At 44.9% G+C, this 15,102-nt stretch overlaps 1 protein-coding gene across 8 annotated transcripts in view; it reads left to right on the top strand.

Moving 5' to 3' along the window:
- The window catches only part of CDK5RAP2 (CDK5 regulatory subunit associated protein 2), a 179,271-nt gene that overhangs the window by 15,332 nt on the left and 148,837 nt on the right, over positions 1 to 15,102 (top strand). For all 8 annotated transcript variants that reach the window (XM_043453940.1, XM_043453941.1, XM_043453943.1 and 5 more), the window contains one exon: positions 13,723 to 13,833. In XM_043453940.1, coding sequence (XP_043309875.1) covers positions 13,723 to 13,833 — 111 coding nt within the window. The remainder of the gene's footprint in view (positions 1 to 13,722; positions 13,834 to 15,102) is intronic.

Raw genomic sequence — 15,102 nt, 5'->3', positions numbered from 1 at the left:
GTGTTATTAGTTTCTTCTTCACATGGCTGTCGTGCAGATTCATGAGGGAATGTATGTGAAGCACACATGCCTAGCACAGAGTTCATCCTGTGTGATATGTATTTCTCCTTATGGTTATGGTTATATTTATTGTCATTTTTTTCCTACTCTGTCACGGGATTCACATTTCCCTTTCTCAACTGTGTTCTTGATGACCCAAATACTGATTTTCTGAAAGGCAAGGGAGAGCCTTCTGTGCCGGTACGTTTTAGGGTTTATGTTTTGTCTTTACGACTGTGGGCCTTTGACTGCTGTTAGGGTTTTTTTTTTATGACATTAATATTTTTTATTGTAGCACTTTCAAGAACAAATTCTGCAGTTGAAATTGAAATGACAACATGGTTCTCAGTGTTTCCCTTTCAGGTCTATAAGTCACTGAAAAATTTCATCTGGCGAGCTACTAAATGCAGGATCTCTGCGTTGGGGTGCTTATAGGAAATGCTCTTGGCATCTAATGCTGATTTTAAAGTTTGCATGCATATTAAAGAGAGGGCTACAATACTTTGGACTTAAAGGGGAAACTCATGATTTCTTTTATTCTAGTCTTGGCTTATGAATATCTGAACATCAGAGTCCGTTAACGAGGGTCTAGCAAAATACAGCCCTTTTGGTTTTGCTTAGAGTTTAGCCATTCATCAGTGGATATTTTCAAATCCATGTCCTGTGCCAGGCTGTGCCAGGGGCTAGGGAATTTGCAGTAGATTAAGTGCCCACCAGGAGACTCAGTCTGTTTAGGGAGATGGATAGGAAAATCATGCAGTGACAGAGGTTAAGTCCAGGGCGCTGTGGGCCATAGAGCAGGGGCCTGATCCTGGCCCAGGGAACTCTGGGCAGCCTCCCTGGAGCAGGTGTTCTTGAGTTGGCTCATCAGGACGAGTAGGGGTTAGCCCAGGTGGGAAGACTGGGAGGTGACCCTAGGCACAGGGGCACACACGTGTCACAGACACGGAGAGAGCGTGACAGGGCGTGACGAGGCGGGGATCCAAGTGCCCTTTGGCTGGAAGGAGGCTTGGGGGGCGTTTGAGGGAAGAGGGGCTATTGCAGCAGGCGGGGGTCGGAGTCTGCAGGCTCTTGTATGTTACACTGCTTTGTTTGAGTTTTGTCCTGAAGATGAAGGGGCCTCAATGGTAAGTTTTAATCTGGGGAGGGAAGTGACTGAAATCACTTCCCAGATCAGCCAGTCTGGGTGCTCTGAGGCCGGTGGTACTGTAATCAGTAAGGAGGCTGCAGTGAGGGGTGGGGTCTGGAGGCGTGGAGAAGAAAGTCAGAACTGCAGCGCAGGCCCTGCATCTGACACGGGGGCCTCGGGCCCAGAGAGGGGCAGGGACTCACTTGGTCTTTGAATCCAGGCCTCTGTCTTTCTGCTGCACTCGGGATTCTGCGTGAGTCCCCTTCTGACATGTGAAAACCGCACACCTTCTTGTGAGTCTGTCAACTGGGGATCTGTTGTCTATTCCCTTCCCCAGCCGAGGTGTCATCATCTGCACGGCAGGCCTCATGGTAGGAGGCTGGCAGGTCAGTGTGGTCTTCAGTGGGAGCCTGTCTTGTTGGTCCTTCTTGGAGGATAACGTCACGGGGAGCGCTCCGGACCGAGGAGGCCCGACCGAGCGGTGTTCTGTAAGGGACTCTGCTTCTCTGGTGTGACCGGTTCCAGAGCCTACAATCTGTCTCTCCCTTTGTCTCTCTCAGAATGCTGTGAGTGATTGGGGAGACCCAGAATCTGGTTCGGCGTGTCCAGTCTGGGTAGCTGTTCTTTATCCACAGACAGAAGAGTTTACTCCTGGCTTTTACTGTGACACGTGTAGCTTTCTGTCTCTGTTGATTCAGGTGGATAGTATTATGTGATGACCGTCTTAAGTTCATAAAGACGTGTACTAAAAGGGATGGGTTGAACCATAATTTACGTAACCTCTTCCTGTGTGACATTCAGACTGTTCCTAATTCCTCACTGTGGTAAACAAAGCGGTGATGAGTGTCCTGGTCCCGTGTCTTTGTACAGTTCTGTGTTTTTTTCCCCTTAGGACAGGTTCTGCTGCTCTTGCCTCCAACCCAGCTGCACTGAGGTTCTGTATCGGGGCACTTATTCCGTTTTGTTGAAAAGTCTTGGTCTCAGCGAGGCAGTTGGTCAACTTTAATGCCTCATCCGTGCCGTGGCTCGGAGTTTGCATCTTCCAGTTTGCCCTGTAGCCTCTGTGTGCCGGGTGTCTGACTCCCGGAGATGGTTCCCCTGCCCCTCAGCCCCCGCCTGCTTTGTATGGCCTTGAAGCTTCTGAAGTAGCGGGACACGTGGATATGACACGTACCTGGAAATGACCAGAATTGGGTGTTAGGTCTGGCCCTGTCACACTAGCAGACCTGTGACCCTGTTTGTTTAGTTGCTTCTAGAACCTTCTCTGTAAAGCGGGGCTGATACGGTCTCTCATGCAGAACTGGTGTGAGGGTCCCATGAGTTCCGGTGTGGAAAGCCCTTCGCTTGGTGCCTGGCGCACGGCGGGGAGTCGGGGCCGGCTGTCCGCTCTGTCCTGGGGATTCTGCTGCAGCCAGCTCCCCCGGGTTCTCCTCGGCAGTTGTCAGTTTCCGCTGACCCGGCTATGATGTTTCTTTGACCTTGGAACAAAATGCCTAACTCCTTGCCACGGCGCGTGTGACCCTGCCTGCGTCACCGGCTGTTGCCGTCTCCCGTCACACTGCTCTCCAGCTTCTGGGAGCCTCTGTGGCCTCCTCAGCCGCGTGGCCGGGCCTTCAGCGTGCTCCTCCCCCTGCTGGGACTGCCCTTTCTCTTCCTCCTGAGCGTCGGGATCCCGACCTCCACGGCTTAGTCTTTGCGTGACTTTACAGAGAGGCCGCCCGTGGCTCCCTTCCCGCGTTCGCCTGGGACCCGGCACTCGGCACGCCGTGCTTTCCGCCCGGAGTCTGATGACTGTTCGCAGTTACGTGTTTTATTGGTGTGACTGCTTACCTGTGTGTCCTCTTCTGTGTCCCTCCTGCTCAACACCCAGCTGAACAAGGTGGTAGTCGATGCATTCTTACTGATAAAAACAGGTGTGTTAGCTTGTAAGCTGTAGATTTTGGTTGCCTTACCCGTGCAATGGGAGAAGTAGTATTTAACGCCGGGGCTCGTGGTGAGGACTAAGGAACACAGGCCAGGACGCTGCCGGGGCCGGTCCTGAGCCGGTGGGCATGGCCGCTGCGTTCTGTGCATCCGGGGCCGGAGCCGTGTAGAGGGAGGGAGGGGCACCAGAGTCTCCTAAGACTCCCCCCAGAGTCTTAGGAGAGCAGGCTGAGAAGGAGAACGGGGCGCCTTTAGGGCAGGCAGGAGAGCAAGAATTATGCGGGGCGCAGGTTGGCGGGAGTGGTGGCCGGCACCCTGGAGCTGGCGCAGTGCCTGTCTCCGCCGCTCTGTGGTCCTGGCTCCGCAGGATACGGGGCCTGTCAGGGCCAGAGGTCTCGGGAATCCAGTCTGGTCAGTGCTGAGGGCAGAGGCTCATCTGTGTAGTAGGCTGGTCTCCTGCACGCTGGATCCACCGCTCTGAGTTCTCAGACCTCCGAGTGTCCTGGCCACGCCCTCTGCAGACCTGGCCAGATGGCGGGCTGGGCAGTGTAAATTTTTACAATCTTTTTGAAGGCCATTTGGAAAGAGATTTTGATGGTCATAAAAATAATATGACTCTTGAGTCCGATAATCCATCTTGGGGAAATTCATCCTGAGGAAAGAACCCAGCAGAAGGGAAAAGCTGCAAGCATGAAGGTGTTGTCACATTGTGTATGATTGTGAAAAATCGGGAACAAGGGAGTTATATTTTACATTTGTCATCTCTTTGGCTTATTGCAACAAACTTGTGTTGAAGGTGTTTCTCAGGTGAGGAAGCTGAGGTTGGAGAGATTCAGTGATTCGCTCAGGAGTTTAGTGTGATCCAGAAACAGAAAGAAGGCCAAATGCACGGCTGGTCTTTCTGCTCGGAAAGCCTGCAGGCATTCTTCTGGAGCACATTGCATCCGTGCGTGCTCAGCAGGGAAATGGTTAAGCAATTGACTGTGAATCAATTCAGTGGAATTCAGTGCAGTCATTTAAGTGATAATTATGGAATTCGGTAGCAACATGAAAATATTTAAGACATGTTAGGGGAAGCAATGGATTATACAAATTCACTTATGTTACAATTTTACAAAAAAAATGTGTATTCATGAGCAAAGGCTGAAAAGAATATATAGACAGTAGATTTCATAAGATAGTTGCATTCCAAGTGTTGTTTGGGTTCACATTTAAGATTCTGTTATTACTCCAGTGTTGTTTGTGGATAAACAGGTGTTTGCCTAGCAACAGCTTTCTGGATGTTTTGAGGACACTGGGAGAGTACTGGAATCAGAAACGAATTCTAGAGTGTCTTCTTCATTTTACTCACCCCGTTTAGCTCCTGCTGCAGAATTGCCTTACATGCCGTGTTATTTACCAGAAATGAACTCTGGGCAGCAGGATTTCATGGCTTTTGTGATGTCTGGGTGAATGGTCTAACAGTTTTTGGACTTTCAAAGAGGATAAAAAGATCAATGGTAGCGCGAAGATCTGCATGTTGAGGGCTTGAGTGAGAAGGGGATTCATTCTGAAAGTGATCCTGTGTCTTCTGCTTGCTCAGTGCCAGGCTCTGCCAGGTACTGTAGCTCATGTAGTTGTCACAACACCTCCGTGAGGTAACTGACTTTGATCCTCTTTTCATTGATGAGCGAACAGTGACTCAAAGACGTGCAGTTGTTTCCCCAAGGTTGCGTGGCTCACAGGTGACGGCGCTGGGAGTTGAGTCCACTTCCGGCTCCACTGACCCAGGGCCCCTGCTCTTGGTCCTTGCTGCCTGCAGTCCAGAGGTGCTCTGGGGGGTGAGCTTGCGCTGTGGGGTCCCAGGCCCTCTCAAGCCGCTGAAACTGACAGCCACGTCACCAGAAGCTTGGCTCCTGGCTGAGAGTCGGGTGGTTGAGTTGCCCTGCTTCTTCTTTATGCTGTTGGCTTTTGTTTTACTTCCCTTTCTGATGGTGCCCTAGGCTCGGAAGGCCTTTGACAGGGAGTGGGAGGAAGTCCCAGTGGCCAAGTAGAAGCTCCTTCAGAGGGTGTCCTGCTGCGGAGCTGGGACCGAGTTGGGATGGTTCCTCTTTCAGAGGCTCCAACTCCATGGTCTCACTCGGGTTGCCAGGGCTAGAACGTGGCAAGTAGCGCCCTCGTGTTCACCCACTTTTGAGCACTGAGTTTCTGAGTCATATTTGGTGGATTTTCAGGTATTTATTCCTATTGTATGGTAAGCAATTTTCAGTGTTCCCACTCTTTTGTTTTTTTTTTTTTTCCATTTCTTAAACCTGCTTCAAGTGCAGATGAAAAGTACAAATGAAAAGAATATTAATGTTTTAACTTCTTATGCTATGCCAGGCACAATACTAAACATCCCAATTAATTTCTTTTAAATCCTCATAATAGCTCTCTGAAAGAGGCATTATTATAATCCCATTTTTATAGATAAAGGAACTGAGGCACACAGAATCATGAGCTTGACTAAAGTCATACGGCTAGTAAGGCAGCCTGGACCGGCTGTATTCGTTCATTCAACACATGTTGATGGAGTGTCCCCTGTGTCCCAGATACTCTGCTAAATCTCAGTGGGAACAGCGTGAGCAGATAGATTGCAAAGGTCCCTGCCCTCCACAAGTGATGATATTCATATAGCAGGCGTGATAGCAAATAGTACATGTATAAGGATCGAAGATGAAGGCAGGTTGTGACAACTTCTCTTAAGAAAATAAGAGTTCTGCGTGTGAGAGTGACTTAGTGGAGGTAGTGGAGATGGCCTCTTTGGAGCCAGTTTTTAGGAGGGGCCTTGTGGAGGCTGTGACATTTACCCTGAGATGGAAGGCCTGAGATTGAACCTTCCCGGCAAGGGCTGCAGGAAGAGCCGTGCACGCAGACGAGGCCCGGCCTATGTGAGGACCGGGGACGGTGGAGCATTGCCAACAAGGGGTAGGGCGGTTGACGGTCGAGCGTAGAGCCAGATCACACAAATCTGCGGCCACGGCACCAAGCTTTTTTAATTTTAATTTTGCAACCCCGTGGACTGTAGCCTGCCAGGCTTCTCTGTCCATGGAATTTTCCAGGTAATAATACTGGAGTGGGTTGCCGTTTTCTTCTCCAGAAGGTCTTTCTGACCCAGGGATCAAATCTGCGTCTCCTGTATTGCAGGTGGATTCTTTACCATTGAGCCACCGGGGAAGCCCAGGAAGTCTTATTCTAAGGGTGATGGAGGAACTTTCTTGGTAGTCCAGTGGTAAAAACTTCGCTTTTCAATGCAGGGGTTGCAGGTTTGATCCCTGTTCAGGGACTTAAGATCCCCCATGCCTTGGAGCCAAAACTTAAAAACAGAACAAAATCAATAAAAGACTTTAAAAATGGTCCACATTTTAAAAAATCTTAAAAAAGTGATAGGAAAAAGCAATGTCTGTCTGACTCTGAAGCCTGTGGGTCTCTCCTTGCATCACATGGCCTTTAAGAAATTCGTAAATACGTCCAGCCTTCTGACCACTCCATTGTTATTGTGTATTAACGACTATCTATGTTGTAGACTAAAATGCAAAAGAAGATATGGTTCCCCATCTCTTAGAGACGGATTGGGTAGAAAGGCAAATCACCCAGCTGGTAGACTGCAGTGTGATAGGTTGCTGTGACAGAGAAATTAAAGGGTGTATGTGACAGAGAAATTAAAGGGTGTATGGAAACATTTAGAAGGACCCCAGTCCAGCTTGGTGGGGTTGTCAGAGAAAGCTTGATGAAGGACTGGCATTAAGCAGAGAACGAGACTGCCATTGTTGCAGAAAAGTTGGTGCCTGTATTTCATTTTATTCATTGGGGCTTGGCTGGCGTTTGCAGTGACCTTCTGAAGGCTTATTTACCTTTTCTCATTAAAAAAAAAAGTTCTTCACCTATAAATAGAACAAATATTCTTTCAAGTGTTGCTAAGAATTTTAGCAGCATGCACAATGTGGGCATTCTTAGCAACCTCCATAAATAATTTATTGGTAGCCGAGTAATGGAATAGGTTTCTCTTTATAGGAAGCATCTGGCAGGGTAGACTTTTTGTTTGAATGAATGTTTTATGTGCTGTTTCCTTAAAACATTTAAAAGGGAGGCTTTAATGAACCTATCAATTGCTTGTTGCTCTGTTCTTCTTAGCCACAAAATTGAAACTTTAAGTGTTAACAAGGGGCCAGGGGTGGAAAATTTGAAATGTACTTAATGTAGAGTATGCTTATCATTTTCTTTTATCAGTTGTAAAAGTATTCAAAAATTTATTAAAAGGAGTATTATGTGCTATTACCAATTATTTTTTAAAATGTTGAAGAAAAGCCCCAATGAATGTATATTTATGGTGATACATAACATTCAGGTACAGCTATTAATATTTTACTCTATTTTATTTTTGTTGTCGTTGTTCAGTCTCTAAGTTCTGTCCTACGCTTTGAAACCCCAGGGACTGCAGCACGCCAGGCTCCCCTGGAGTTTGCTCAGATTTGTGTCCATTGAATTGGTAATGATATCTAACCATCTCATCCTTTGCCACCCCCTTCTCCTTTTGCATAAAATAACACCCTGCAATTTTAAGTGTTAGGTGAGTTTTGACATATGTATACTCCCTTGTAACTTTTGCCATAATCAAGAAATATATTTGATTTTTTTTTTTTTTTGGTATATGTGTATATAGTTGTAGGCTCATGTGACTGTCAGTCACAATCAGAATGTTCCAAAATGCCAAAAATTCCCTAGTGTTCCTTGTTTGTGGTCAGACTCTTCACCCAGGCCTCTGGCAGCCATCCCTCTATTCCCAGTCCCTGTAATTTTGATTTTTTCCAGAGATCATATACGTGGCCTCATACAGCTTGTAATCTTTTGAGGGTAACTTCTTCCTCTCACCGTAATATCTTTGAAATTCATTCACGTCGTCATCTACCACGGTAATTGAGTATTTCCCACCATGTGGATGTGCACTTATTCATTCACCCTTTGAAGAGCATTTGAGTTCTCTCCATGTTTTGGTGATTATTCATAAAGCTGCAGCAGACATTCCTGTATAAGTTTTGTGTGTGTGTGTGTGTGTGTGTGTGTGTGTGCATGGGTTATCACTTCTCTACGGTAAATACCTAGGACTGGAGTCGCTGAGTCATATGGTAAATGTGGTTTTTTTGGGTAAGAAACTGCCAAACTATTATTCAGAGTGATTGTACCATTTTGCACCCCCATCAGCAGAGTACGAGACTTCCATTTGTTCCACGTCTTCATCAGCATTTGGTATTATCAATTAAAAAAAATTTTTTTTGGCCATTCTAATAGATGTGTAGTGGTATCTCATTGTAGTTTTAGTTCACTTTTTCCTAATGGTTAAAGATGCTTATGGAGAAGGCAGTGGCACCCCACTCCAGTAGTCTTGCCTGGAAACTCCCATGGACGGAGGAGCCTGGTAGGCTGCAGTCCATGGGGTCGCTAAGAGTTGGACACGACTGGGTGACTTCACTTTCACTTTTCACTTTCATGCATTGGAGAAGGAATGGCAACCCACTCCAGTGTTCTTGCCCAGAGAATCCCAGGGACGGGGGAGCCTGGTGGGCTGCCATCTGTGGGGTCGCACAGAGTTAGACACGACTGAAGTCACTTAGCAGCAGCAGCAGCAGTAAAGATGCTTAAAAATCTTTTCTTGTGCTTATTCGTCATCTATGTATCTTCTCCTGTGAAGTGTTTTTTCAAAACTTTTGCCTGTTTTTGTTTTTTTAAATTGAGTTGCTTCCTAGCAATGACATTTTGAGAGATACTTATGTATTCTAGATACCGTTCCTCTGTTGGATTTGTGATTTGCAAATGTTTTCTCTCAGTGTGTAGCTTGCCTTTTCATTCTCTCAGCACTGTTTTTCCAAAGCAAACTTTAAAATTTTGATGAAGCTCAGTTTATTGATTTAAAAGAAGGGTTTCCAATTCATGAATTTGGTAAGTCTCCTCCCTTATTTAGGTTCTTGATTTCATCAGACATACATAATGTCTTACTAGATTTGTACTTACAAATCTTCCTTTTTGGAGATATTGTAAATGGTATTTAAAAAATTTTTCAGCTTTCAATTATTTGTTGCTAGTATATTGAAATATGATTGATACCTGCATGCTGACTTTGCTAAACTCACTTAATGAATTCTGGGAGTTTTTTTTGGTAGATTCCTTGGAATTCTTTGTATATATGGTCATGTTGTCTGCACGTGAGTGTGGTTTTACTTCTTCCTTTCCAATCTGGATGCCTTTTATATTTTTCCCTTGTTTTATCACACTGTCTAGAACTTCAAATATATTTTGAATAGGAATCATAAGAGCCAATATCCTTTCTTTATTCTTGATGTTAGGGGAATAGCATTTTGTTCTTCATCTTTAGTAAATATGTTTTTTGTAGATGTGTGATTTATTTTTACATATGTCCTTTAGCAGATAAAGGATGTTTCCTTGAATTCCTAGTTTGCTGAATTTTTATCTTGAATGGTTATTGAGTGTCTAATGCTTTTTATGCACATTTTATTATCATATGTATTTTTTCTTCTTTGGTCTCTTAGTTTGGTGGATTACATGGATTGACTTTGGAATATTGAAGTAGCCTTAGATTCCTGGGATAAATCCCACTCATGATATGTTAATATGTTTCCAATTTTCCAAAGAAAGGCAATATCAAAGAATGTTCAAACTACTGCACAATTGCACTCATCTCACATACTCACAAAATAATGCTCAAAATTCTCCAAGCTAGGCTTCAACAGTATGTGAACTTCCAGATGTTCAAGCTGGATTTAGAAAAGGCAGAGGAACCAGAGATCAGATTGCCAACATCCATTGGATCATAGAAAAAGCAAGAGAATTCCAGAAAAATATCTACTTCTGCTTCATTGACTACACTAAAACCTTTGACTGTGTGGATCATAACAAACTGTGGAAAATTCTTCAAGAGATGGGAATACCAGACCACCTGACCTGCCTCCAGAGATGCTTATAACTCAGCATTCAGAAAACAAAGATCATGGCATCTGGTCCTGTCACTTCATGGCAAATAGATGAGGAAACAATGGAAACAGTGACAGACTTTACTTTTTTGGGCTCCAAAATCACTGCAGTTGGGGACTGCAGCCATGAAATTAAAAGACGCTTGCTCCTTGGGAGAAGAGCCTATGGCAGATCTAGACGGCATGTTAAAAAGTAGGGACATCACTTTACTGACAAAGGTCCGTCCAGTCCAAGGCGCGGTTTCTCCAGGGGTCACGCATGGGCGTGAGAGCTGGACGATAAAGCTGAGCGCTGAAGAACTGATGCTTCTGAACTGTGGTGCTGGAGAAGACTCTTGAGAGTCCCTTGGACTGCAAGGAGATCCAACCAGTCCATCCTAAAGGAGATCAGTCCTGGGTGTTCATTGGAAGGACTGATGCTGAAGCTGAAAATCAAATACTTTGGCCACCTGATGCAAAGAACTGACTCGTTTGAAATGATTCTGATGCTGGGAAAGATTGAGGGCAGGAGGAGAAGGGGACGACAGAGGATGAGATGGCTGGATGGCATCACTGACTCAATGGACGTGAGTTTGAGCAAGCTCCGGGAATTGGTGATGGACAGGGAAGCCTGGCGTTCTGCAATTCATGGGGTCGCAAAGAGTCAGACATGACTGAACAACTGAACTGAACTGAACTTTTTAAAAGTTAGTTGAGGATTTTGAGTCTGTCAGTTAGAGGATTTAGTCTGTAGTTTCCTAATAATGTTTTATCTGGTTTTATGAGGGTCATGCTGCCCTACTAAAATGAAATGGGAAAGTTCCCTCATTTTCTGTTTTCTGGAAGAGATTGTGTAAAATTGGTAGAGATTTAAATATTTGGTAGAAATTGCTACTGAAATCATCCTGGAATTTTCTTTCTTGGAAGATTTTAATTACAAATGTAAGTTTTTAAATAGCTATAGGAGTGTTCAGTTTCTCTTAATTTCTTCTTTGGTAAATTTTGATAATTTGAAGCTTTGAAGGAATTGTGTAATTTCATCTAAGCTCTCCAGTTTACATGTATAGATTTGTATCCATTATTCTCATATATCTTTTTAATAACTATGGGATCTGTAATAATTCCTCTTTCATTCTTGATATGGGTAAGTTATGTCTTCTCTCTCTCTCTCTTTTTATTTATTATTTTACCAGTTTGGCTAGAGGTATAGTAGTTTCATTAATCACTTGAAAGAGCCATCTTTTAAAAGTGGTTCTTCTTTGTTGTTTTTCTCTTTTCCTTTTCACTGATTTCTGCTCTTATGTTTATTATATTCTTCATTCTTTTTGCTTTGGGTTTATTTTGCTCTTTTCATGGTTTCTTAAAATAGAAGCTTAGATTATTGATTTGAAATACGCTTTTTTAAAAACAATTATTTTTATTGGAGTATACTTGATTTACAGTGTTGTGTTGGTTTCCGCTGTACGGCAAAGTGAATCACATCCATGCACATGTAGAGTACACGCAGTGATTCTGTAGAATCTGTAGAATCGCTCAGATTCTTCCCCTTGTAAGTCTCTACAGGGCGCCGAGTAGACTTCCCTGTTCTGCACAGTAGGTCCTTGTGAGCCAAAGTTGCTCAGTCGTGTCCGACTCTTTGCGACCCCTTGGACTATACAGTCTATGGAATTCTCCAGGAGATCTTCCCAACCCAGGGATCGAGCCCAGGTCTCCCGTGTTGCAGGCGGATTCTTTACCAGCTGCGCCACCAGGGAAGCCCAGGAATACTGGAGTGGGTAGCCTATCCCTTCTCCAGCGGATCTTCCCGACCCAGTTATCGAACCAGGGTCTCCTGCAGTGCAGGTGGATTCTTTATCAACTGAGCTATCATATGTAAAGTGTGTAAATATTTTTTCTTTTCTAAAGCATTTAATAGTATAAATTTCCCTCTAAGTATTACTCTAACTGCATCCAACAAATTTTGATTTATTTTGATTTTCATTTATTCAAAATGTCTTGATTTCCTCTTGTATCTATAGATTGTTTAGAGACGTGCTATTTCATTTCTGAGTCCTTGGGAATTTCCCAGTTTTCCTTCTGTTACTGATTTCTAAGTTTATGTCCGTTATGGTCAGGGAATATAGTTTGATTTCATTTCTTTTAAATTTGTTACATCTACTTTATCTCTCTTCCCCTCCCTCCCCCCTCACTAGGGTGCTAGTTGCAGATATTATGACAGTGCTCTTGAGAACTTCAGCGTGAATCTCTTGCTTAGGACATTTTCTTACACACTCATAATAATATTGCTTGGTGGAAAGTTGTTATTCGGAGTCCCCCAGATGTCTCCATATAGCGTAAAAAGATTCCAAGAGTCACTGTATGATTTTATTGTACTTTGTAGTCAGGCCTCTATTACTTGCATTCATTTAGAGGAGTCCCCCAGCCATTTTTGTCTTGAGCTTGTCATGAAGATTTCTGAAGAGTCCGAGCCTATTGTTTGTAGAGCTCCCTTCAATTTGGATTTGTTTGATTGACGACTCTCGATTAAACGTTGTAAGAACAGTTGTATTCGTTTGCGGTTATTTCTGGCCGCCCTGGGTCTCCCTTGCCGCGTGCAGGCTTCTTTCTCTGGTTGGCGGCGGGCAGGGCTGCTCTTTGTGGAGGTGCGCGGGCTCCGGGCTCCTCGCTGCCGCGGCTCCCCCCGCCGCGGAGCACCGGCCCTGGGCGTGCGGGCTTCAGCTGCCGCCCGCTCAGGCTCCGTAGGTGCGGGCTGAGTTGCTCCGTGGCGGCTGGAGTCTTCCCGGCCCAGGGATTGAACCCATGTTCCCTGCATTGGCAGGTGGATTTTTATCCACTAACGCCACCAGGGAAGTCTGACAGCGCTCGATTAGTTGCAGGTTAAAGGGTGTGGGTATGTGGGGAATGCCTTGGCGGTCCAGTGGTTGGGACTTGGTGCTTTCACCGCCAGGGTCCAGGTTTCCCTGGTTGGGGAACTAAGATCTCACAGGCTGTTAAGTTGCCAAAAGACAAAAAGAAAAAGAGAAGATTATAGGCATTTTGGCATTTTTAAATGAAATTGCTTACCTCTAGCGATTTAGTTCAGGAGGCACAGCATGTCAGTTCTTCCGCGAGGGGCAGTAGTAATATATTCTGTTGATTGGGGTGATGTCTGCTAGGCTTCTAAATTGCGACGATGCTTTTTCCTTTTGTAAATGCTGAGCCGTCTGATGGCTTGAGACGGTGGGAATACCGTGCCTCCAGTGGTCTTTCACCTAATGCGTTTGCGTGTTGATCTCTGCCCGAGTCGTTTATTACCAGGTACGTGTGTGTTAGTCGACTGTGGCAGTTGTATGATGGTGGGTTTCTCTTCCTGCGACTCTCTACGTTTATTAACTTGATTTCTTTTGTAAAGAAGAGCTTCCCTTCTTCCTTTCCTTTTCTTTCTTTACTCACTTGCTTTCAGTGTGGAGTCGTGAATTCTGTCTCTCCACTCAGTCGTTACCCATCTCAGTGCCCAGACGGTCCTGAGTGTGGCTCCCGATCCTGGGTTTGTGCAGTTGGAGCAGAGGTGAGCTCTTGTCCCTTTGTAGCCTGGGAAGCTACGGGCGTTCCTGCAGGTCTTCTCCCTCAGACCTTACTCTCGATAACCCACCTGTGCTTCTTTTCTAGCAAATCACTGAACTGAAGAAAGAGAACTTTAACCTGAAGCTCCGAATCTATTTCCTCGAGGAAAGAATGCAGCAGGAGTTCGATGGCCCCACCGAGCGCGTCTGCAGAACCGTGAGTGCCCCGCCTGGCGCTGCTGCCCCTGCCTCTTTCCTCAGAGTCATTCGAAGCAGTGATTCGATTAATATCTGTTCTCAGAGTTGGCGTGAGTAGATAGCGCTGCTTTCCTTTCATTTGAATTGATTACAGGGAGCGTAAAGATAATAGAATGACCTTAAAACTAAGCAAAGCGATACAAGATTAATTTTAAGGGAGTCTTTCTCTCTTCTTAAAATGGAATTCTGACTTACCATATCTCAATTGCCGTTTTCTCATTACTTATAATTGAAACAAAAGAGTGAAATGGTGGCGCATGTCTTTGGAATTGAATCCTGTTGTTACTCACTAGCTTGTGTAGGCAAGTCCCTTCAGCTGTCTGGGCTTGCTTCCAGAGTTTAGTGATAATCCCTCTGTCCTGGGGTTATTTGTGTGGATTAAAATGAGTTGATAGATGAAAAGCCTCAGCACACAGTCAGCCCTTGACAGTGATCATCATTGTCTTGTTGAGGCTTCCATTGGCAGCCCAAAGTTAGGGTTGTCATTTTTTTCTGTGATACGACTCTTCTGTATTCCTTGCGTGCTTGCTTATAACTGTCAGAAAAAAGTCTATTCCTATCTCAAGTCTTGACCCAGAGGCCTCTGCCTGAAAACAAACCGTGGTTCTGAGAGTTGAAAAAAGAACTTGGCTCTCTTGAAAAGGCAGGAGACAAACAATGTTTCAGTGCCCCTTTTTTGACTTTCTCCAGGAGATTAGCCCTTGGCTTGAGACTCCTTTTTTTTTCCCTCTTCTGAAGTTTGCACCAGTGGAAACTTTTGAAGGAGGAAAACGAACCCTCCTTAACTTTTAGTGGGTGGACTTAAATGGACTTGTCTTGAAGACAGATTGTATTGTACGTCTGAGCTTTCCCAAGAATTAAAAAGCTCCCTTGTCCCTCAAGACCCAATTTTTTCCCCCCTTTATTGTGGGAGAGAAAGACAATGAGGATCTCCCCCTTTTGGGAAAGAAGTGGTGACGCAATCAAAATTTTAAAGAAAAGCCTGTCACTTAAAATATTTCCTACTTGTGTATGATTGTCATGTACGTCAGGACAAATATGGGTGTTAGGAAATCAAAAACAAGTTAACTGCTTCCTCTTGGTCAGGCACCTGTCCTGGGTGTTTGTACACTCATCATCTTCTTGTTTTAATTCTCAAGGCAGTCTTGTCCCATGGGAATGATCCTTATCTTGCAGGAAAGGAAACTGAAGCCCAGGAAAGATCAGTAACGTGCTTGATGTTGTGTAG

The sequence above is a fragment of the Cervus canadensis genome, chromosome 30, assembly GCF_019320065.1.
Source record: "Cervus canadensis isolate Bull #8, Minnesota chromosome 30, ASM1932006v1, whole genome shotgun sequence".
NCBI lineage: Eukaryota > Metazoa > Chordata > Mammalia > Artiodactyla > Cervidae > Cervus > Cervus canadensis.
Note: the sequence above shows the minus strand (reverse complement) of the source record. Positions and strands in the feature narration are given on the sequence as shown.